General features: G+C 40.2%; 2 protein-coding genes and 1 pseudogene across 7 annotated transcripts; 2 read left to right on the top strand and 1 right to left on the bottom strand.

Annotated features, from left to right (window-relative positions):
* Positions 1 to 423: 423 nt before the first annotated feature.
* On the top strand, positions 424 to 1,978 carry LOC122135961 (nanos homolog 3-like). The gene has a single exon (XM_042717242.1). It carries the CDS (start codon positions 547 to 549, stop codon positions 919 to 921), a length of 375 nt encoding a protein of 124 aa, XP_042573176.1. The 5' UTR covers positions 424 to 546; the 3' UTR covers positions 922 to 1,978.
* Positions 1,938 to 5,298, bottom strand: si:ch211-286b5.2. Of its 6 annotated transcripts, none has more exons than XM_019099715.2 (7): positions 5,190 to 5,298; positions 4,795 to 4,846; positions 4,589 to 4,677; positions 3,146 to 4,486; positions 2,436 to 2,569; positions 2,206 to 2,298; positions 1,938 to 2,073 (listed from the first exon to the last, which is right to left on the bottom strand). In XM_019099715.2, exons 2-7 carry the CDS (start codon positions 4,820 to 4,822, stop codon positions 1,971 to 1,973), a joined length of 1,788 nt encoding a protein of 595 aa, XP_018955260.1. In that variant the 5' UTR covers positions 4,823 to 4,846; positions 5,190 to 5,298; the 3' UTR covers positions 1,938 to 1,970. The 6 variants fall into 6 exon arrangements, with proteins under 6 accessions (XP_018955260.1, XP_018955264.1, XP_018955259.1 ...); XM_019099719.2 differs by having other exon boundaries at positions 4,589 to 4,674; XM_019099714.2 differs by having other exon boundaries at positions 5,117 to 5,241.
* LOC109080504 lies at positions 5,296 to 17,685 on the top strand (annotated as a pseudogene).
* The last annotated feature ends 4,976 nt before the right edge of the window (positions 17,686 to 22,661 follow it).

Genomic DNA, 22,661 nt, shown 5'->3' with positions numbered 1-22,661 from the left:
ATTTGATTGAACTTTTACATTAAAATGAGAATATTAATTTCCACTGTAATATTTTTGCTATAAGATGAGAATATAAGGATCGTAATGAAAGGTTGAACTATTTTTCATAAAACACTTAGCAAGTTGCTCGTTGTTGTTTTTTGTTTTTTTTATTAAGTTTATTAGGTTGTCTTTTAACTTCCTACAATATTTCAAAAAGCGGTCTTCTCCAATCAGTGTCCCCTCAAAGAGCCATATATTAGTTAAATATTACCCCGTATGGTGTTACACTAGCAACTCCAGTCCACAGTTCAAAAGTATTCTTGCTTTATTTCAATCTGCTCCACCAATCGTTTTCGTTTCAGAGGGCAATTGGCAAACTCATCGTGTCCTAATTGGTCTCCTGCCGTGACGTCCACCCTTTTAAACCCACGCGTGCTCAGCGCGTGCTTCACGGTTCTGTCGCACCTGGCGGATGTCATGGCATTTTCTCTTCTCCATTACATCTTGTCGGCTCATGGATCTATGGAGTCTACAAATCAGTAATTTCAGCCCTGGAAGGATTACATGGGTCTGGCAGACATGATCAGAGGTATGCAGCGGCCAGCAGAGCAGTCAGACGCGCTCCTGGAGTCTCCAAGCGGCCCGACGCGAGCGCACGGGACCCTGACGACAGAGAAAAGAGACCCGGAACGCGGCAAGAGCACCCGCAGCAACCCATCCGAGAAGAAGTTCTGCAGCTTCTGCAAACACAACGGAGAGACCGAAGCCGTGTTCACCTCGCACTACTTAAAAGACCGCGCTGGAGACGTGACGTGCCCGTACTTGAGCCAGTACGTGTGTCCCCTGTGCGGAGCCACCGGGGCCAAAGCGCACACCAAGAGATTCTGCCCGCTCGTGGACAAAACCTACAGCTCCGTGTACGCCAAATCAACATGGTGAACCGGACGTTTCTGAACCGAAGAAGATCTGGCCACGGTATACAAGAAGGACGTTTTTACGAGTAGTTTTAATATTCCAGTTTTAATTGTTCAATCCATAATGGCTTGTGTGTAAGTTTGCATGCATGTGTGCTTTTTTTTTTTTGGTGTTTGATTTTTGCACGGTTTTTTGTCTTCCTCTTGTGTGCAGTGGTGTTGTTTTTCACTCTAACAAACTTGTACACCAGCCAGTTGGCTTGCTACAGGTGCAACCACGTGTGAACTAGCTCTTTCTTGTTAATTTTACTAAAAAAAAAGTATCTTGTGATTAATCTGTGGTGAAATATATATAAACGCTTTTAGTGTTATTTACATGTGTTTCTCTTTAAAGCTGCCTATATTTTGCATTAACACTTAAAAAAATCTCAGTCTTCTGTTTTATTTCTTTTTACAACATTTTGAAAACATTATCAGGTTTTGTTCACGTGACATCAGGAAGTTCATGTATATTTGTTTAAAAATGATTTACCTTGGGACAAAAACAAGAAAATGAACAACAGAACTTTTGGAACCCTGTCTTCATATCACAGCACTTAAGCTGAAATTGGTTCAGTTTGACTACACTTTTTTTTTTTTTTTTTTTTTTTTTTTTTTTTTTTTTTTTTGTGTGTAGTTTTACAAAACATTACTTCACCGAATCAAACGCGCACACAGCAACAACCAGAAAGATTCATTTTATCTATGCAGAATGTGTTTTGAACAGGAATTTGGACCGATTTATGACTGGAACTTTGAAGACTGGTTGCTAAGGTTACGACCCTTCAGTCTTGGGGGTCACACCCTGTGACTGACAGAATTACAATGTTTACTATGCTTGAACCCATAGGAAAAGTGTTAACTTAGGCTTACTAAAACAGAGCAACTCTATGCATGTTGTGCCTTTGCTCAAACAAGTGTAACTGAACAGTTGTAAACCAGTGCCTGCTATCTGAACTCATCCGTGCAAATTATTCAGTCTTTCTTTTGTTTACATTTTTTTTTCTGTCTATTATATCATGCAGTAAAATACATTCAGAATCTATTGTTATTATGCCTATTTTTCTGAGTTTGGAGCGGAGGTTTTCTGCCTTGTTGCCCAAATCCAATCTTCCTGCGTGTGTCCATCAATAACTGACTGCAAGAAAACAAATCAAAATTACGGTTTATGTTCAAAACTGTTCTTTACTGTTATTTATTAATAAACCTAATGGTGTAAACCACAAAATCAGAATTGTGTTCAAGTGCTCAAAATAAAACCCTGACTTACTTCAGAAAGGCAATATCTCTGATTAGGTCACATACAAGCTCTGTGGCATCCTCCAGATCACAGGAGGCTTCTGAGATGGGGAGATCCTCCAAACTGAGCAAAATATAAAACCATGAAAATAACACCTTGCACTGTGCATTAATATTGTGGACAGTAAAGTCTGAAATTTAACCAGCCTCTAGAAACCTAAACAGACCTCCAGTAACATTCAAAGTCAATGGTTGTCTCACCTCAGAGGGATGTTGTTGAGCTGGGAATCTGTCACCGAGTGCATGGATAAAGGGCTGGAGGGATCCGGTTCAGCGGCAGGACTCCGATGAGGCTCTTGAGCATCACTCGGTAAACTTACACACTCTGTAAACAACTAAGGATACAACTCAGTTTTAGTAACTTAATGCTGACTTTAAAGAATATGTGAGAGTATTGGATACCAAAACCTACATTGTAAATTTAGTCAAATAAAAAACAGCATGTAGTGGTTTTGGTATTTCAAAGGAATATTAGACACTGGTTTGATGACAACTAACACTGATTTCTGTCAACTAACACTTTATATTCTGGCCTTTTTCTCACCCAAAGCTATCTTAGTTGTCATGTGGTATGGTTTTATTGTGCTTTTATGACTTTTCTAGCTCTTAAAAGCACTTCAGAGAACATTCTGCAGTGTATCTTCTTGAAATATGGCTTTGGAATGAAGTTTTTTTTTTTTTTTTTTAAGTCAGGCGTGTCTAAAGCTGATCCTGGAGGGACAGCATCCTTCAGAGTTTAGCTCCAACAAATACGCATGGATACTTCTGATTCTGAAAAGCTTAATTAACTGGTTCAGGCGTGTTTGATTAGGGTTGGAGCTAAACTCTGCAGGACAGCGGCCCTCCAGGAGCAGGTTTGGACGCCCCTGCTTGAAATGTACTGTAGGTCATCGTTCAGAAGAATAACTCACTTGCACATCTTCATTATCACCACCTGATGGAGCTGCAGGTAAGGACAAGCTCCACACGCTGTTGTTCTCCCAGTCTGCCTTGTTCTCGGCTGTGAAGTCTGAAGACTCACACTTATCTTCTGTCTCGTGGATTACAGGAGGTGCACTGACGGTCTCATCGGCTGCGATATCCACGAGCTCCGCACACTGTTCACTGGTGTGGTCACTAGAAGAGGCGTTCATGTCACATTCACACGGACTGCACTGCTTAATCTCATCACCTCCCACGACGAGTTCTTCTCCAAACTGGTTAGCTTCATTGGCCTCTTTGGGAGCTTCAAGTGAACCGGCTATCACAACCTCTTCTTGAGCTGAAACATCAGTTGAGTCCTTGTGAACATCAGCTAAATCCACAGTACCAATCTCAGTTGTGACCTCACTGCTATCTTCTCTAATGTTGCTTTCAGTCGCATTTTGCTCCATGCATTCGGTTTCATTTTGCTCAGGAGGGTTAAGATCATCAGCATCAGCACGGGATGGGATTGCATTATCAGTTTCATGAGTAACAAACTCCCTTGACATACATTTGACCAGTATCTGAACTTCATTCCCAGGCTGCTCCGGTTCCTCCTGTACAGGTGTATCCTCCACTGAGCAAGCGGTTGTGAAGGAGGACACTGAATCCTCTTCTTCAACACCGTCACTCGTCATGACCGGCTCTTCGTTAGTGATTTGCCCCGCCTCGTTCTCCCGGCTTCCTTCAAACACATTCCCTCCAGTCGGCTGTCCCTTGAGCATCCTCTTCCTGTCTCCAAGCCTGCACATTCCCATCCTCTTTCTTATTTTTCTCTTTACTAGAGGATCTGCAGAACCTGCATCTTCAGACGTCTGAATCTGGTCATATGAGGTCTCCGCTACGATGTCTGAAGACCCTAACTGCTCACCCATCGTGAGTTCAGTGGCTGTATACTCCTCATGTGACAACTCTCTCTCGGTCTGATCATCCGGGACCTTCTGATGATTTGAATTTCTCGTGATCTCACGCTCTGCATCATCTAGCTCTATACTGGGCTGATGTAGATCAACAGCTTCGGTATTCAAAGGTCTAGAGGGAGTGTGCTTGTCGCTTTTGTCCAGTTCTGGGGTTTGTAGTGTGATCGCTGCAGTCTGTTCAGCCTCACGAGAGACCTCGGGTGGATTTGTGCCATTTCCAAGCTCATCGTTATCATCGTGGCTGGTTTTCTCTTCCGAGGAACAACAGGGATCTGTCGTCTGAGTGCTCTGTCCAGGCTGATGTTCATCCAGCTTCTCTGAGCACAATGCATTGTGGGAATTGTTGTCTTCTGACTCCGGTGTCAGAGTCTAGACATTAAGGAAGAGAGTTAAGTGAATCAGCACAGCACAGTGACGTCAAAGCATATTGTAATTTCTTCAAAAATGCTATGTCATCGAGAGAGAAATCACCTGATTTTCATCTTCAGACTGGTTTGTTTCTTCAGTGTGTTTCGGTCGTTTTGCTCGGGGCTGCGTCCTCTTCGGGGGTCTGAACTCTGCTAATAGACATTTAACTGCATCAGCATGTTTACTGAAAAATTAAATAAGTAATATAGCTCTAATCAAGCTGGTAGTATGAATTGACTGATAATTATGTTTACATGGGTCCAAGGTACCTGCTGTTTTCGATTTTCTTTTGGCCATTGTCTTGTTTTAGTACAGATGCAACTAAATTAATAAAAGTTCAAACATGTTAATGACACACTTGATTTTTTTAATTTGCAAAATGTATTCTAATGTATTAATTTTATTCCCCTTTAACCCAATTTAGTAAAATAAATTTTAATAACCAATTATAAATCACTTTAACATATCAAACAAACCGCTGTTAATGGCGCATAATTAATTTTTTACAAACAGACATTGTAATGTCAAGTAAGATAGGGGAGGGTTCGTGACGCTGTTCGTGATGTCATATTTAGTAAACTATTTCTGCACCTTTTCTCAGAGAAAACCAACTATGACAAGACAGACCATTATAAAGTGTAAAATATGATTAAAATCTCAATACGTCGACACGCTGGCGGTTGAACTACAGATCCTGCTGTGGGGCGTCGTTCCCGCGTGCCGTAAAGCGAGAGCCTCTGTCGTTGCTATGGGAAACCTGGCGAAAACCAGGAAGTGCTACATAGACAGCAGTGTTTATCTCTGTGTTTATGACACTCTGGTGCAAAAACTTCAAGACAGGCAGCTTGTTCTTCACAACGGAACAGATATTTATCACGTAAACCGCCGTCGGATGAACATATGACCAAGGTATCGCGTTCAGAATATTAGTAAATAAAGTCTGATGTGAGAATTGACCTCTTCGCTAGCATAGACTTTGACTGAATTAGTTGTTCCTTCATGATTTATATTGTGAATGATCTGATATTTATTTTATGGCTTCGTTGCACTTTGCCTCCAAGAGCTCTGGTGCAAAATCAGCCAGAGATGTGCTTTGGATTAACCTGTTTAACCTGTAAACACTAACCTTAGCAGGTTACACACTGCTGAAACATTCGCTATTGCTGTATATTCGCTATTATAGTCAGTTAATGTAAGGTGACGGAGCTCGGGTAGAAATATTAAACTATTAAATATGTGTATTTGGCGGTTGATTGTGTCTATGCATTGATTATGCAAACGCAGACGTCATTGTTCACGTAATGGTGTAGGAATGCGCTATGACGCCACTCGCTCTCTGGTCTGGTTGGTTGTGGTGTCATTGAAAGGCTGATGCAGTGGCTGGTTTGTAGTATTACAAATGAATCTTTATTTTTCTCACTCCAGGTTTGAAGGACCTGTGGAGAAAATGAGTCGAAGCCGGAACCCTCCGCAGAAGGGCCAGGGGGCCGCCAGAGCCAAACAGGTGATAAATCAGACGAGAGTCAGGACTGTGTCCAGAGTCATATTTGAAGTCAGCATGAAATGGGGGGAACTTTTGAGTGCCACACATATAGATTCTTAAAATGTTTTTGAATCTATAAATCAGTTTGGAGGGTTATTATTGTAATATATATATATGTTATGCTAGTTGCAAAGGCAATATTAAAATGTCATCTTTGAAGTCTGTATGAAATTAAAAAACCCGTAAAAAATTAAACTTGAGATAAAATAGACATTAACCAAAATAAAAAACAAATAAAACTTTTTTTTTATTCATTCTAGTTGCAAAGGCCACATTTCTGACTGTCCTTTACTTTAAAGTGGTCATATGATGCTTTTTTAAAGATCATTATTTTGTGTAACAGAATATGTTGACATGCTTTAATGTTCAAAAAACATATTATTTTTCAAATACTGTACATTATAGTAGGTCCTCTATGCACCGCCTCTCTCAAATGCGTCATTTTCTACAAACTCTTTCTGACAAGCGCAGTCTGCTCTGATTGGCCAGCTGACCCTGTGCATTGTGATTGGCCGAACACAGCAAGCACTCGTCTGAAATGTAACGCCCCTTTCCATAATAGCGAGCTTCATCTTTCAAAATAAATGTAAAGACAGTTAATAATGTCCTTAGTGTGACCATCAGTTCAAGCCCGAAAGGGGAACAGAGTCACGTGACAGACACAGTGATGAAGCTCGTATGTGTTTGCAAGACACAGTGATGAAGCTCGTATGTGTTTGCACACTACTGTAAATCAATCTCTCTCTCTCTCTCTCTCTCTCTCTCTCTCTCTCTCTCTCTCTCTCTCTCTCTCTCACTCACACACACACAACGTGCAAAACTCTGCATTTGAACAGTCAACAGCAAATACTTTAACAAATAACAAAACATACTTACAGTAGCAGATTCAGAAGAGCCAGATTGTCGTAACAAAGTCAGAATCACCTCCTCTCCTAGGTTCACGAAACGGTTGTCCATAAAATGTGTTGCTGTTCTGTTGTAAGTAATCTTAAAGATTCCTAAATGCATCTACTTTCCGAAGGCCAAATAAAGTGCTTTTGCTTTCACCTCGATACACACAGCATCTCTCTAACGGCTGCTTCAACACTAACTGCAGTTACTGAAACCACGCCTTCTTTCTTTGCTGAACATTTGGGCGGCATTACGCAGATATTTCCACATAGTGACGTAGAGATGTGGGGGTGTGTTAGAATGAGGCATTGTAGGTAGGCGAGGCAGAGTCTTAACTTTTATAAAGAATATCTCTTTGGATTTGAGACTTTAGTCTTTGCAACTTTACAGATCTTCTTTATGCACCAAGAGCTTGTAACACTCCAAAGAGAAAGGACCCCTTTAACCTGAAGTACCATAATAAAGTAATAAAATAAAAATTGAAAGGAAAATTATTAAAACATTTATATACATGGTAAATAAATGCAGGTGTGTAAAATGCTTTTGAATTTGCAACAGTTCATATGTAATGTTCCAACAAGCTATGAATATTTAGGCTTATTTACATATATAGACAAAGAATGACAAAATGGCTAAAACTTTATCTGAAATGAAAATATAATGTAATTCAAAATATTGATAAAAACTAAAATAATATCTCAGTGATACAATAATAACACCGGCTGTCCGTCCTCACATGTAATCAGATGGGACTGCTGCTGGATTTGGGTCCTGACGGCGGACTGGATGACTCAGGAGGAAATGATGAGGAGCTGGAGGCGGAGCTTCTGGCATTGATGGGAGGAGGAGGGAGGAGCGGACCGGCCGGCAAGAGACCTGGAGGAAAAGGTTGTCGTCTACCAACAGCAGGCCAAACCTTGATCCCTTAGCATTCTTCCTAATCTTTCTGCTTTTTTGTAATCATGTAGCTCCGGTGCCCATGGAGGACATCGAGCGGATGGCAGCGCTTTGTATGAAAGACCTGGACGAGGACGGGGATGACGATGGTGATTTGGAGAACGACGCTGATCTCTTGGTAGGACAAAACCCTTCTTGTTTTTTTAACTTCACTACAGGGGGCACATCAGATGCGATCTTTCTCTCAGGAACAGGTTTTGATTGGAGTCGTTTTATGTGTTTCAGGCCGAGTTGAATGATGTGCTGGAAGACGATGAGGAGCAAGTGGTCAGGAAACCTCCTCCGTCACCAGTGCCTCCTCAACGCTCCACTGCAGCGCCCGCATCCCAGAATGCACCTGCCAGCCTGGAGGCTCGCCTGCAAGAGCGCTTGGACATGTACCAAACGGCCATTACCAACGCCAAGGCCACGGGGGAGACCAGCAAAGCACGGCGATACGACCGCGGACTGAAGGTGGGACACTTCCAAGACTAGAGCTCAACCCACATCGACTTTTTGATGGCAGATGATAATGTCTTAGAGCAGGGGTCTTCAACCCTGTTCCTGGAGACCCACAGTCCTGCAGAGTTTAGCTGCAACCCTAATCAAACACACCAGAAGCAGCTAATTAAGCTCCTCAGGACTGCTTAAAAACACTCAGGCAGGGTGCTGAAGCAGGTTGGAAATAAACTTTGCAGGAGCAGGGCTGAAGACCTCTGTCTTAGAGAGCAGGGTGGCGAATGTAAAGGTGATATATGACAATTACTGCAATTTATTTGACATATATCTTACTAAAATAATTAGAGAAATAAATTATTTTAAAACATATCAATTTGAGGAAAAAAGAATCTGTAATATCTGTAAAAATAATTAATTTATACTGTATGTTATATAGTATATTTGTCTGATGATTTCCGATTTCCTGTTTTTAGACTCTACAGTCTATGCTGACATCAGTTAAAAAGGGAAAGCCCATCAATGAAGATGAGATTCCTCCTCCTGTGGCCACCGGTGGAAAACCCTCCGCTGCTCCGCAGGCTGAGCCAATCACAGAGCAAGAAAAACCTGCTCCAGCAAACACGCCACCGCAGACGGCCAACATCAAGCCAGTCCCTCCATCCAAACCTCAGCTGCTACAGCCTCCGTCACAGAGAGTGACGGCCTTAACGCCCGATACACCAGCCATATCACCCCTCACACCGGGCCAGCCCAGCACACAGCACTCAGGTACACAGACACACTCTGACGTTCTCATTATCAGTTACTGTGAAGCTGTTGCCGTACACATTGTTGTGTGTTTGTGTGTGTCTCAGAGCTCAAAGCCAGTATATTAAGCAGACAGAGAGACTATAAGCTGGCAGCCTTAAAGGCCAAGCAGAGCGGGAACACTGAACAAGCCAAACAACTCTACCAAGTGTCCAAGGTGAATGAGTTTTGCCAGTTTATGATCATCAGGTCTAATTTGGGTCACACTCATTTCTTTGTTGCCCTACGCATTTATTTATTTTTTTATGTGCAGTAAGATTCAAATGTTTGCGTGCTGTACGATTATTTATTTTGAAAGATATTAATACTTCTATTCAGCAAGAATGCATTAAAGTGATCAAAAGGGACAGTAAAGACCAGGGTTATTACAGATAAACTGGATATTATAAATGAACTAAAATTTAGAAAAAAATAGAATTAGAGAAAAAAAAATTTTTTTTTTGTGTTACTTAATTTTTTAGAAAATGTTAAGTGAGATAAAATATAAAAACCTAAACTTATTGTACTTCGGCTGATTGCCTAGGCAAGATTTCTCATTTTCATTTAGTTTATCTTGTTATACTTAAATAAAAATGAATAAAAACTAAAGAGACATATTTAAAGAAATAACTGATAAAAACGAATAAAAACAGACAACAAATTACTAAAACTTTAACAAAAATAAAAATGAAAATGGAAAATATATGAAAAAAAATTGTTACAAATAAACTTGATGATACTAAAATAACACATTTATAATGTTACAAAAAATTCTGTTTTAAATAACTGATGTTATTTTTAACTTTATGGTTATCAAATAAACCTTTAAAAAAAACACAGACGAATGAAGCACCTCAACTGATTTCAACAATGACAATAATAATTTCTTGAGCAGCAAATCAGCGTATTAGAATGATTTCTGAAGGATCATGAGACACTGAAGACTGGAGTAATGATGATGTAAATTCAGCTGCGCATCACAGCAATGTGTTACATTTTAAAAACATATTCACATAGAAACCAGAACAGACTTAACTCAAAAAAATTCAAACACATACTGACTGTAAACGTTTGAACAGAAGTGTAGATGTGTAGATTTACCTGGCTACACAGCACAAGGTCAACAAACAATTAACACCTGTGAAAATGAACTTGCTCTCCGTCTCCTCCTTTCCTCACAGAGACTGGACTCGATGGTGGAGAGTGTTGACAGAGGGGAGTTTGTGGACATCAGCTCACTGCCGCCCCCTCCTGGTACAGCTTTACCTCACAGCTCTCCACTCACCTCCGTTCAGTCTGGTTTTTTTGATGAAAGTGTCTGTCTTTCAGGAGAGGTTGGAAGTGCCACGCTCTGACCTCCCCAGCTGTCCTCTAAACCAGCCGCCCCTCCTGCTGCCTCCACTGCTGCCCCAGACACAGGTGAGAACGTGTGTGTGTGTCCGTCCCGCTCACACACATCAAACACAGACATCAGTTATATGTGTATGTGTGTGTTTCAGCTCTCTCTGCTCCCCGGAGCGTCGCCGAGGCCTTACAGCAGCGTATGGACAAATACAGAGAGGCTGCAGAGAGCGCCAAGAGCAAAGGAGACGATCGCAAAGCACGCATGCACCAGCGCATAATCAAGGTAACACACGTGAAGACTCGCTTAAATAAGAACAGGTGCTGTTTCATTAACCTCTCGTGTGTGTGTGTGTTCATCTTGACCTCAGCAATATCAAGACACCATTAAAGCTCATAAAGCAGGACGGCCTGTGAATTTGGCAGAACTTCCTGTTCCACCAGGTAACGCTGGTTTACTTGTTTCCAGCGAGAGCCAAACTTCTGACAAATGTCTTCACAAATATAGTAAAATGTCTTGAATGTTTTGTAAAATTGTAATTTAATTCTGTGAATGTTCCTGTGGCTCAGTGGTAGAGCATTGCATTAGCAGCGCAGAAGGTTGTGGGTTCGATTCCCAGGAAACACATATACTGGTTAAAACAAATGTATAGCCTGAATGCACTGTAAGTCGCTTTTTTCAGGATTTTTGATGAATAAAAAGTCCAAAAAAACAGCATTTATTTGAAATGTTTTTATATTATATTATATTATATTATATTATACTTTTTTCTTTTAAAATAAAACATATTCTGTGTATTTATAATAACGTAATTAATTATAATATGTAAAGCAGATACAGTGTAGTTAATGTTTCTGCACAAAATAAATTTAATTGTAACTTTAATTTTACAATTCAGACGTGTTTTCTTGCAGCTCTGAGAAAAAAAGTCATAATTACAAGATCTACAAATGGATAAGGATAAATGAAAAAATCTGACTGTTTTGCAAGTTAGAGTTTACTTCTCATAATTCTTTTTTTGTTTTTTTGTTTTTGCCATGTGACACTTTATCTCACCATTCTGACTTTTTTTTCTTAGAATTGTGAATTTACAATTTCATAGTAGATGGTTTGTGCACCTCATTTCTGACATTGTTAATGTTTGTGCATGTCAGGTTGTCCTCCGCTGCAGGGCACTGAGGGCGGCGAGCAGAATTTTATGGGCGTCCTGGAGACAGCAATGAAGCTGGCCAATCAGGACGCAGATGCCGACGCAGATGCAGATGAAGAAGAACCACAGAAGGTAGCGTCAAAGTTCAGCAGAACCTCTAGAAACTGTGCTTGGGCCTGGCTCTTCATCTCTCTGTGTCTGTGTAGCCATCAGCTCAGCCTGCCGTTCAGAAATCTAGAGCTCCCGCTCCTCCGAAAGCCTCGTCCGCCGCATGCACGCCCACTGGCTCCACTAACCACCCCCAAACTAGGAGGGAAAGGTAGGTGTGTTTAAATATGGGCATTTAACGGGTTCGAACTGCTGTGTGACGTCTGTGTTGTTGTGCAGCCCAGCAGCAGCTGGATTTCCTGACCATGCGCAGACAGCAGTTCGTGAAGGCCGCGCTGCGCTCTAAAGAGATGAAGGACATGCAGGGAGCCGCTCAGCACCTGAGAAATGCTAAAGGCCTCGATTCCATGATCACTGCCGCCAAGGCCGGACTTCCTGTTGACATCACCAAGGTTTGTGAATGAGTGATGCACAGTAAATTAATCTGAACTGGTTCTGGAGGGCCAACGTCATTGACTGAAAGAGTCAAGTTGATGTATATGCCATTTATCCAGGTGCCGCCCGCTCCGGTCAGTGAGGACGACTACAGACTGGTCTCATTCACGCTCGTCCACTCTCTCTCTCCGCGCTCGTCTGAGCAGTACACTCAGCTGATGGCGCAGCTCAAACACCAGCACGAGGTTATTACACACACATCTGATCCATGTGAAGCACACACTCAATTCAAGAGAAACACATGCTTTATTTACAGTCTACATGACTTTCTAACGCTTGTTTCCAGAAATGCCTGGCGTACTCACAGCAGTTCACTCATATGGGGAATGTAGCAGAAACTGCCAGGTGTGTTCTCATTTATTATATATATAAAAAAAACATTGTCAGGTAAGAAGAATTTCCAGGTGTTTGTTTTGAGTGATGAGTGTACACTACTGTTTAAAAGTTTGAGAATTCTTTTAAAAGAAATGAATTAGTTTTTTTGTTTTTCAGCAAGGATGCATTAAATTGATCAAAAGTGCCTTTCTATTCTTCAAATAATCCTTAAGGAAAATGTATAGAACTGTTTTCATCATTGATAATAATCAGAAATCATTCCTGAGCAGCCGATCAGCATATTAGATGGATTTCTGAAGGATTGTGTGACACTGAAGAAAATTCGGCTTTGATCACAGAAAAAAATTACATTTTACAGTATGTTGAAATAGAAATCAGTTACTTTAAATTGTAATGTTTCACAATATTACAGTTTTACTGTATTCTTGATCAAATAAACGCAGCCTTGATGAACAGAAGAGACAGTCCTAAACCTTTGAATTGTAGTGTATGAATCAAAACAAACAAATCTGATCATATTTACATAAAAACAAACATTAAAAATGCAATTTAAAAAAAAATCGTGTACTTATTTTTCTATAAATTGTTAAAGTACTGCTTTTTTTTTACTTATTTCATTTTTTATTTAAAAATATATATTTTTTACGTATTAATGGTATAAAATGTATAAATGAAAACAAAGTATAATTAAAATATGTAATAATTATTAGAATCTAAGCTCTAACCAGAAATACTAACATATATAAAATCTAGCCTTAAAGTGTATTTGTTTGTGTGTTGTTAGATTTTGACTACATTGTGGAGACTAAATGCCCCCACATGGATAATAAAACCTGATATGAACATTGTGGGAGCAACAAACAGTCCTCATGAGGAAAACAGATTAATAAACAGTAAATAGTAAATAAAAAATGCTGAGGGTTTGGTTAAGGATTGCTGCTGAGCAAAGGTCTAAATGGAAAGCCCCCACAATAGAAAATATCTAAATGTGTGTGTGTGTGTGTGTGTGTGTGTGTGTGTGTGTGTGTGTGTAGTTTTTGGGTGATGTATGAGTGATGAATGAGTATTATGGTAGTGGTAGATAAGTTTCTAAATACCACACAGAGGAGCGCACCTTCAACTCTGTCAAGTGAGAGAACACACACACACACACACACAACACGTCTGTCAGTGCAGTCGTCCTGCAGATTCACTAAATGTCTGCATCTCTGTGTTTAGGATCTTTCCTAACCTGACGTCCAGTGAGATGGTGCTGACGGTCGTGAAAGGGATCAACCTGCCCACTCCTCCAGGTGTGTGTGTGTGTGTGTGTGAACGTGTGCCTGTGTGTCATAATCATGTAAACAGATGGTCTCTGAAATACACTACCATTGAAAAGTTTAGAATTTTATTCATTTTTCTTTCAAAAAGAATTTACTGACCCCAACCTTTTGAACATTAGTGTCCCTGTTATATAAAATAATGAGATTCTGTCACAGAATGGCTGCAGATTTTATTTTCTTTGTTTTCTCCAGGAGTTTCAGCCAACGATCTGGATGCGAGTGTGCGCTTTGAGTTCCCGTTCCCCAGCGCCGTACGCAACACTTTAACACTCTTCCACACACACACACACACACATTCTACTGGCATCTACAGTGTGTTTGTTTCTTAGGAAGAAGCTCAGAGAGACAAAACCAGTACTGTGAGAAACACCAACTGTCCAGGTATACACACACACACACACACACATCTGTGTTAAACAGGTGGCGGCATTAGCTGACAGTCTTTGTGTTTTCAGAGTTTAAGGAGCAGTTCAAGCTGAACATCAAGCGGGATCACAGAGGCTTTAAGAGAGTGGTACAGGCCAAAGGCATCAAGTTTGAGATCGTACACAAAGGGTGAGACTCCTAGTAATCATCACTAATAGTGAGTCTGACAATTACACGCCCAGATCACATTCCACCCCAACATAAATGACATTAGTCATCACATGAAAATTAAGATTTTTTTTTTATGGAAGCTTCTTACCTCCACTAATAAAAAAACTTAAAAAAACAGGTAATTGTGACTTTATATCTCACAATTTTAGAATTTTGCTATGAATTCTGATCTCACAGTTCTGTTTTTTTTTCCCAAAAAATTCAGAGTTTGCATTGCAAATATAAATTTGCTAATTTTTCCCCCACCATGGACTAAAAAATCAATTCAATCATTGATCAGATCAATTAATTGCTACTTTTTTTTTGCGAAAATTAATATACATTGTTTTCACAGAGATAATTAAGCAGGATTACTCCACAGATTCTCATTACTCTTATTTATCTGCTTTTTTTTTTTTTTTTTTTTTTTTTTTTTTTTGCAAATTCACATTATTTTCAATGATGATTCTCAATGCTGTCATTTTTTTTAAATTATACATTTTTTATATATTTTTTAAAAGAAATCAGCATAAATGTTTTTTAGTTTATATTATTTTTTTTTTTTATTTTAATTGTAATTTGTTTGGTTTAATTTTATATTATTCCAATATTTGCCTTTAGGCAAAATAGTTTTTCACTTTTCATACAGGGTTAAAATGTGGTGTCACTATCATTAGCAGTGAGTCTAATAATCGTGTGTGTGTGTGTGTGTGTGTGTGTCCGCAGCGGTCTCTTCAAGACAGATAAAGTGGTGGGAAGTGCTCAGATGAAGCTAGAAGCTCTTGAGAACCAGTGTGAGATCAGAGAGATCATTGATGTGAGTGATTCACTCAAACTCACACATGTGTCACATGCACATGAGCGCTGGTGTCCCATGAGGCTGTGCTGCCGTTGCAGGTGTTGGACGGACGCAAGGCGACAGGAGGGAAGCTGGAGGTGCGAGTGAAGATCCGCGAGCCGCTGTCTGGAGTTCAGCTGCAGCCGGTGACGGAGAAGTGGCTCGTCATCGACCCGCTCACACCTTCAACTGAGAAGGACCGAGAGCGGGAGAAGGACCGAGAGCGGGAGAAGGACCGAGAGCGGGAGAAAAGCAGGGAAAAGGAACGGGTATGAGATGACAATAAGTGCTGTTTACATTACACACAGGATCTTGCATACCAAAAACAGTTGGACAGAATCCACATAAAGCATTTTATTTCCAACAGGCTCCTTCTCCAAGATCCAAACCTAGGAACGATCACGACAGGAACTCTAAACCAAGGTAACACGAAAGCTGATCGCACAGCACTGATTTCACATTGTTTAACACGTGTCTCTGGTTGATTTCAGCTCGTCTCCTCCGCAGTATAAGATGCACAGCTTCAGTCTGCTTCACCATGACAAAGAGAGACTGGAGTGGAAGGTGTGTGTCAGTGATGGGATTGAGCTGTTGACTGGATGTAGAGTGTATCCTGAGTCATTTTGTGTGCGTCTCTTTAGATCAGCGATTATAAGAAGAACAGACGAGACCCGTCAGAGCTGATCAAGCAGCACATGGACGTCTGTCAGCGACTGCAGTGGCAGAAGTCATACCTTGAGAAACATCCGGCAGCACTGACAGGTACCACGTGCAATTAGAAAACTTTGAATTAAGCTGCAAATTCTGTGCACTACCATTCACTTCAAAAGGGGTCAGGACAGGGGGTTTGTTTCTTTCTAGTCAACAAAGAATCCTGACAGGAACCTTTCATGGATTATGATAATGATCAGGGCTGAGTTTCCCAGAAGCATCGTAAGCGTCTACGATGTACTTAGGCTTACAATGCTTTTGGGAAACACAGCCCAGAAATGTTTCCTGAGCAGCAAATCAGCATATTAGAATGATTCTGAAGATCATGTGACACTGAAGACTGGAGTAATGATGCTGAAAATTTTCTTTGATCACAGAAATAATGTGACACTGAAGACTGGAGTAATGATGCTGAAAATTTTCTTTGATCACAGAAATAAGTTATATTTCAACAGATTTATATAGGAAACAACTTCTTTCAGAAGCATTAAAAAAAATCCCGAACTTTTGAACCATAGTTTAAAGAGAAAAACACCTAAAAACCTAACCATAAACTGCCCTGTTTTACTAGACGTTTATTTTGTTTATGAATGAGAGAATAAAATGTTGCATGTGGACTGCTGGATGATTCAAATGAATCTGTGAATGCTTTTGAAATGATTAATTTAAATGAACTTTCTAAATGAACTGATTCACTTCAATGAAATTGGACTTTCCAGTGCTACATATTAAAGAGCAAAACAGGTCATCAGTAATGTACTGTATCTCTCTGTCTGTGTCTCAGAATATGAAAATGTGCTGCGAAAGTTTGTTCACGGTCTGTCCAGACCTCAGTTAAAAACGTTTTCCAGCCAAGGCAACAGGGTGAGCAAACCACACACACACACACAAAATCAGCACTGATGAACTGTGAGGTGTCTGTTTTTGTTCTCATTTCACTCCGAAATACTTCACATTACTGAAGTAAAATGGGCAACGAATGTCACTTAGTGTTGACATGAAACACTCATGCAGCTGCTCAGATGTTTCATCAAGAACAAACACAGCAGAAGCTGGATGTCACTTTTGTCAAGTCACTTCAACATTTTTAAATCAGTCATTTAGATTCAAGCTAAAGAGCTGTTCTGGTTTCTCAGGATGCAGCAAAAGACGCCCTCGGCCGACTGAAGATGGTGGAGAACGAGGTGAATAATAAAGCCTGCTGTGTCTCTGCTTCAGTCGCATCTCCATGTGAGCTCACTGTCGTCTTTATCATTGTCTCTCTCTCACAGCTGGAGTCGATCAGGAAAAACGGCCCATTAGAGAGTGACGCGACTGTCTGCTGGGAAACTCTTCACACTTCTGAACTCATGAGAATACAAATGAATCCTGACAGAGATAAAGGAGCTGCAGAGGGAAACACTACACACACACAAACACACGCACACGCAATTAAGCACCTTTTGCATTGCTGCACTTCATTTTGCGGTCCAGACCATCAAAACATTCCTCCATTTGACATCTGAATGTTTCGAGTGATATCAAACTGATCTCATCTCATGCAAAAATACACATCAGTCAAACACTAAAGGCGAAATCTCACAAAACCCATCAACAACATGATCACATTTATTTAGCCCCCAAAAAGAAAGAGATTAGAAATTTTAGTTATAAAATATTTTAGGACCATTAAGAATGTTTTTTTGCACTGAGATTTTTTTTTTTTTAACACACATTTCTCAATGTTTCATAATAAATTAGATATAAATATATAATCAAATAAATATTAGTAATAAGTGGATTTTATATAGATATATATCTCTATATATATATATATATATAATATATAATATATCTATATATATATATTCATTATTTTCTGAAATATGCCTTGTATTTGTGAGATTTCCCCCATGCAATGCTTTGTGTGTTGTGTGTGTTATATATATTATCCAAATAAATAAATGAAAATAACGGTTATCATAGAACAGGTTTACAGACGGTCATTCATTCCCTCTGACAGTTCATGCATTTACCTTGCACTACACAAGCGAAATCGTTTCTTTTTCTCATTTTATTTGACCCAGTTTTGTGCTCTTGTGTCTTCTGGTCTGATATGGCTCCAGCCTAACCTCTCTTTCACATATAAATGCCTGTTATCTGCAGTCTTTTCCAGTATATTTCCCCCTTTGGTGTCCTCCAGTAATTCCCAGATTAGTCTAATGCCACTTGCACATCCCGGTTTATATGGGAATAAATCTCAAGCACCTTCCAGGGAAGTATGTTCAAGTGTGTGTGGTGTGTTAGATGGAGGAGATGCAGATACTGTCCCATCATCGGGGATTAAGCCGCACCCCGCTGCGTGAGAGGAAAAATTAAACGGTCTCAGTGTGCGTGTGTTTCGGGTTCATGTGTGTCTGTGTGTGGTGTGTTTTTTGGTCTTGTGGTTTGGATTAGAATGGAATGATAGTTTTGTATCCGGGTGCTAATGTGTGATGTTTGCGTTGGTTGGAGATGTGGTCATTCATATGCTGGAGATCAGCATGTTTTCTAGGGAAGCTGTCTCTTCTTCGTTTCTTCTGGTCCTTTGTCAGAAGTCAAAGAGCATCAACTTTAACCCCTGACTGACAACGTCCAAACCTCTTGTTGTTTGTGTAAAAAGGATTCTCAGTGTGTGTGTGCAACAGTCAGTCATTGTCATCAGCTGTTTGTTTGTTTGATTTGCATTTTAGTTTTAACGAGCCAGACATAAAGCTGCCTCGTTTCCATGACAACCTCGTTTATTCGGCGCGCTGTCCATCTTTTAGGATGCTGTCTGAACCCAATTAGCCTTTCATTCATCCTCGTTCACATCCGCATGTACGGAGCAGGTCATCATTAGGTTCTCAGCCTACCGCAGAAGCAATCACTGCTAATGTATTCATGTATGTACCGATGTTCTGACGATGGGATCTGTTTTTTAAAAGCTGCAATTAAACTTGTTAAATGTGTCTACGGTGCAAGGAATATCATAGCTGTGGCTAATTAATAATTAAAAAGGAAAGTTTGACCTAAAAATGGCGATTCTGTGATCAGTCCGTCATATTTGGGTCGGTTACAGCCATTGACTATTTTTTTTTTGAAATGCTTAATACTAAAAGAGACTGGTTTTGCCAGAATGTCCTTGCTGCTTCTAAAAAGTGTAAGTGAATGGGGACTGGGACTGTCATGCTCGAGAAACAACAACCAAACACCTTTAAGGTAGGGTTATAAATGTTTGTAATACATCTTTACAAATGTACGCAAATGTAAGTAAGCTTTGAAGTTTTCAAAAATCCTATGGACAAAGTTTATTATAGTTCAATGGGCCGTTCACACAGAATGCGTTCGTTTCTGTGAGTGGCCTCTTAAAGGCCTGTTCACAAGTCCAAGAACAGTAATGTTTCTGTTTATTCATAAGCACACACTTAAAGGAACATTCCCTCCCCCAAAAATACAAATGTTGTCATTAATTACTCTCACAGTCATGTCTTTCCCAAACCCGCAACCATTCAATACTTCTGAACAACAAATATAAGATTTTTTTTTTATGAAATCCGAGAGCTTTTCTGACCCTTGCAACAGAGACCGCAACGCAACTGAAATTTTCCTCGGGCCCAGAAACGGTTAACGGTTGCAATGTATTTTTAATGAATCTATAACAAAACATTTTTGGTGTGCAAAGAGAACAAAAATAATGACTTGTATTCAACAAGACCCCCTTAACTGAATCGCCGGAGTAAACTGTGTAAAAAATGAAAAACTAGTTTTGTGTTACACGGGAGAAAGATCATTCGAAAGCACTGATCTACAGGTTATATAATCTTTCGTCTAGTTATAGATCAGTGTGAATAATTTTTATGTGAGGAAGAAACCATACCCTTTTTAAACTTAAAATCCCTCTGACATATTAAAATATCACACCTTTATATTTTATCGTTCTTGGGTGGTGGACTGCTTAAGTGTTTTGTCATCATTGTCCATACCCTAGTCCCTATTCACTTTCACTGTAAAAAAGTGGTAGCCGGGGATGTTTTGTTTGTTGTGTTTTAGAACATTATATATTAGAATTCTCATTTTGGGAAGACCCATTGCGATCGGATGAAAGTCCCTGATGACGTCATGGCTTATTAAAATATGAACAATAGCGTCCGCTTGATGCGTTTTTTATCGATCCTCCTCAGAAACAAGATCTTGCCGTCCTCATTCCGAGTCTCCACACATCTGCCCTATTGGTCCCTCCGTTCAGTCGCTAAGAATACTCCGAATCGCTTTAATGGTTGCGTCGCCGTAGTCCTAAGACTATAAAAGGCTTCATGGGAGACTGACAGGAGTGGTCGTGGTCAAACCAGGGCGGGGCTTTTCTGCCAGAGCGAACACGCTGCTTCGTGATCGTCGCTTTTCCCCCTCTATCCGGGCAGACGCCCACACCTTGTGATTCGCCGAGTTCAGGATTCACGATCGCAGCGCTTTTAAGCACCCCGACGCACCGACGCGAAACGGACCCACGGAAACCCGTCAAAATCGGCGCCCGCGCTCCCCCGGAAAAATTTTAGCCCCATTCACCGGGGGCATAGCGGGGGGCGACCGGACCGGCCCCGGTTTCCCGAGATAATCAACCCGCGTGCTGCCCCCGGACCCGGGAAGACGAGAACCGTCGGGGGGCGGGGCGGATATTGGGCCCTCAAAAGCTGAAGGGAGGTACGGCAGGCCCCGTCGACGGATCCCTGCCCGGTTTCGCTCCGCACGTCCGGAAATCTCAAAGCCCCCTAAGAAGCTCCTTTGGTAAAGGGGCTGGCACGGGTTGCGGTTTTTTTTTCGTGCACGGTGGCATGTGTGATCTACAAACATGCGAATTTTTTTATTTATTTATTTTTTTGCAAACTTGCGTCTTTCCGGTTTTTTTTATACAGTTGTGGTTTAACCCATATAAAACCCCAAAAATTTTTTCCCGGGATTAAAGATTTAAAATGATGTGTCATTTTGTAACCCCTTTGAAAAAATCAATAATGTGTTTTTGGTTGGTCCTTTGTGACCGGTGGGATGAGGTGTAAAACTGAAATTTTAAACATTTCTGCAGTCACAAATTCTTCTACATCTCGGTCAGCATTAACCCCTTTTAAAAAAACCCTTTCAGACTATGGTAGTATGATACATATAACCCTTATACAACAAGAATATGTATACTAAGATGAAAAAACAAAAAATGTGCGACCCCTGGACCACGAAACCAGTCCTACAGGGTTCTGTTTTTACCAAAAAATGAGAATTTATACAAGCTGAATAAATAAGCTTTCCATGGATATATGGTTTGTTAGGAGGACAATATTTGGTCGAGATACAAACTATTTGAATATCTGGAACCTGGAGGGTGCAAAAAAATCCAAAAATATTGAGAAAACTTCTGTACCTTTAAAGTTGTCCAAATGAAGTTCTTAGCATGCATATTACTAAATCAAAACTAATGTTTGACTATATTTACAGTAGGACATTTTACAAAAATATCTTCAAGGGAACTGATCTTTTAATTTAATATTCTAATGATTTTTGCATAAAAGGACAAATGGATATTTGTCCACATACAAGTATATTTGGCCTAGTTGACAAAATATACCATGCTCCAGGGACACAAATACGTTATTCCACCGGTCACTACTATTGCCACCAACATGTTTGCTCATTCTATGTCCACACTCAACAAAACTGAATAATTGTGAATTCATATATTAATACTAGACACCTTAAAGATAATGCGTACCAAAAATCTTTATATTAACATACTTTATAGCCTTTTTTTGGAGCTTGATGCAGCCATCATCATCTCATGTTGCAAACAGGAAGTAAACTGCTCTGGTCATGTGACAATTTGCACTACATTTAATTGAAAGCTTTATTTTTCCAAATATTTGCTGAAAATGAACTAAAACAAGGTCAGTAATTTTAGATGAATTTTTTTAAAAGAAAACATCTTTCCCGGGCACTATTGTGAGCGTGGGATTAAATGAGTTAATTATGCACACGGCCCGCTTGGGTAAACAAGTTATTTCCCAAGTTAAATATTTGGGAGGGTTAGTTTATGCTTGTAAAAAATTAAAAGAAATGTTCCTGAAGAAGTCAATTGTACATTAACGGTTAAATATGCTAATTAGTTTTATTGTTTGCCACTAATGTGTTCTTGTGAAGGAAGATCAACGTCTGAAGTTTTTAAACCGTGCCCGTCCCGTGTGAACCGCCCCTATAGCACACATTGTTAAAGGTCACTTGATCTGGAGAGCATCTGCTGTGTACAAACATCTGATAGACGTCTATAAGAAGTCAGTTTTAGATACATTCTAAAGCCCTGTTCGGACGGGACTAGTTTTCTAAACTGATGTGCGTGTGTTGTGAACACATGTTGTGACATCAGAAAGGTGTTTGGCAAACCTCAGTTTTCTTTCTCCAGCTGTTCCAGTCTTGATTAACGTAGTGCATAATTAATGTGTTGGGGTGATGTTTTTCCGGCAGCCATGTCTGTGCCTCATTAATAGTCCTCCTGCAAATATCTGGCATGAATTATTGATCGATCGGGGATTCGGGGCTTTGGTCCTGTGCCAGCCGCTGTCACTGTCATGAGAGTTTACTAATGGACGGGAAATGACAATCACCG

The sequence above is a fragment of the Cyprinus carpio genome, chromosome B1 (assembly GCF_018340385.1).
Source record: "Cyprinus carpio isolate SPL01 chromosome B1, ASM1834038v1, whole genome shotgun sequence".
Taxonomy (NCBI): domain Eukaryota; kingdom Metazoa; phylum Chordata; class Actinopteri; order Cypriniformes; family Cyprinidae; genus Cyprinus; species Cyprinus carpio.
Note: the sequence above shows the minus strand (reverse complement) of the source record. Positions and strands in the feature narration are given on the sequence as shown.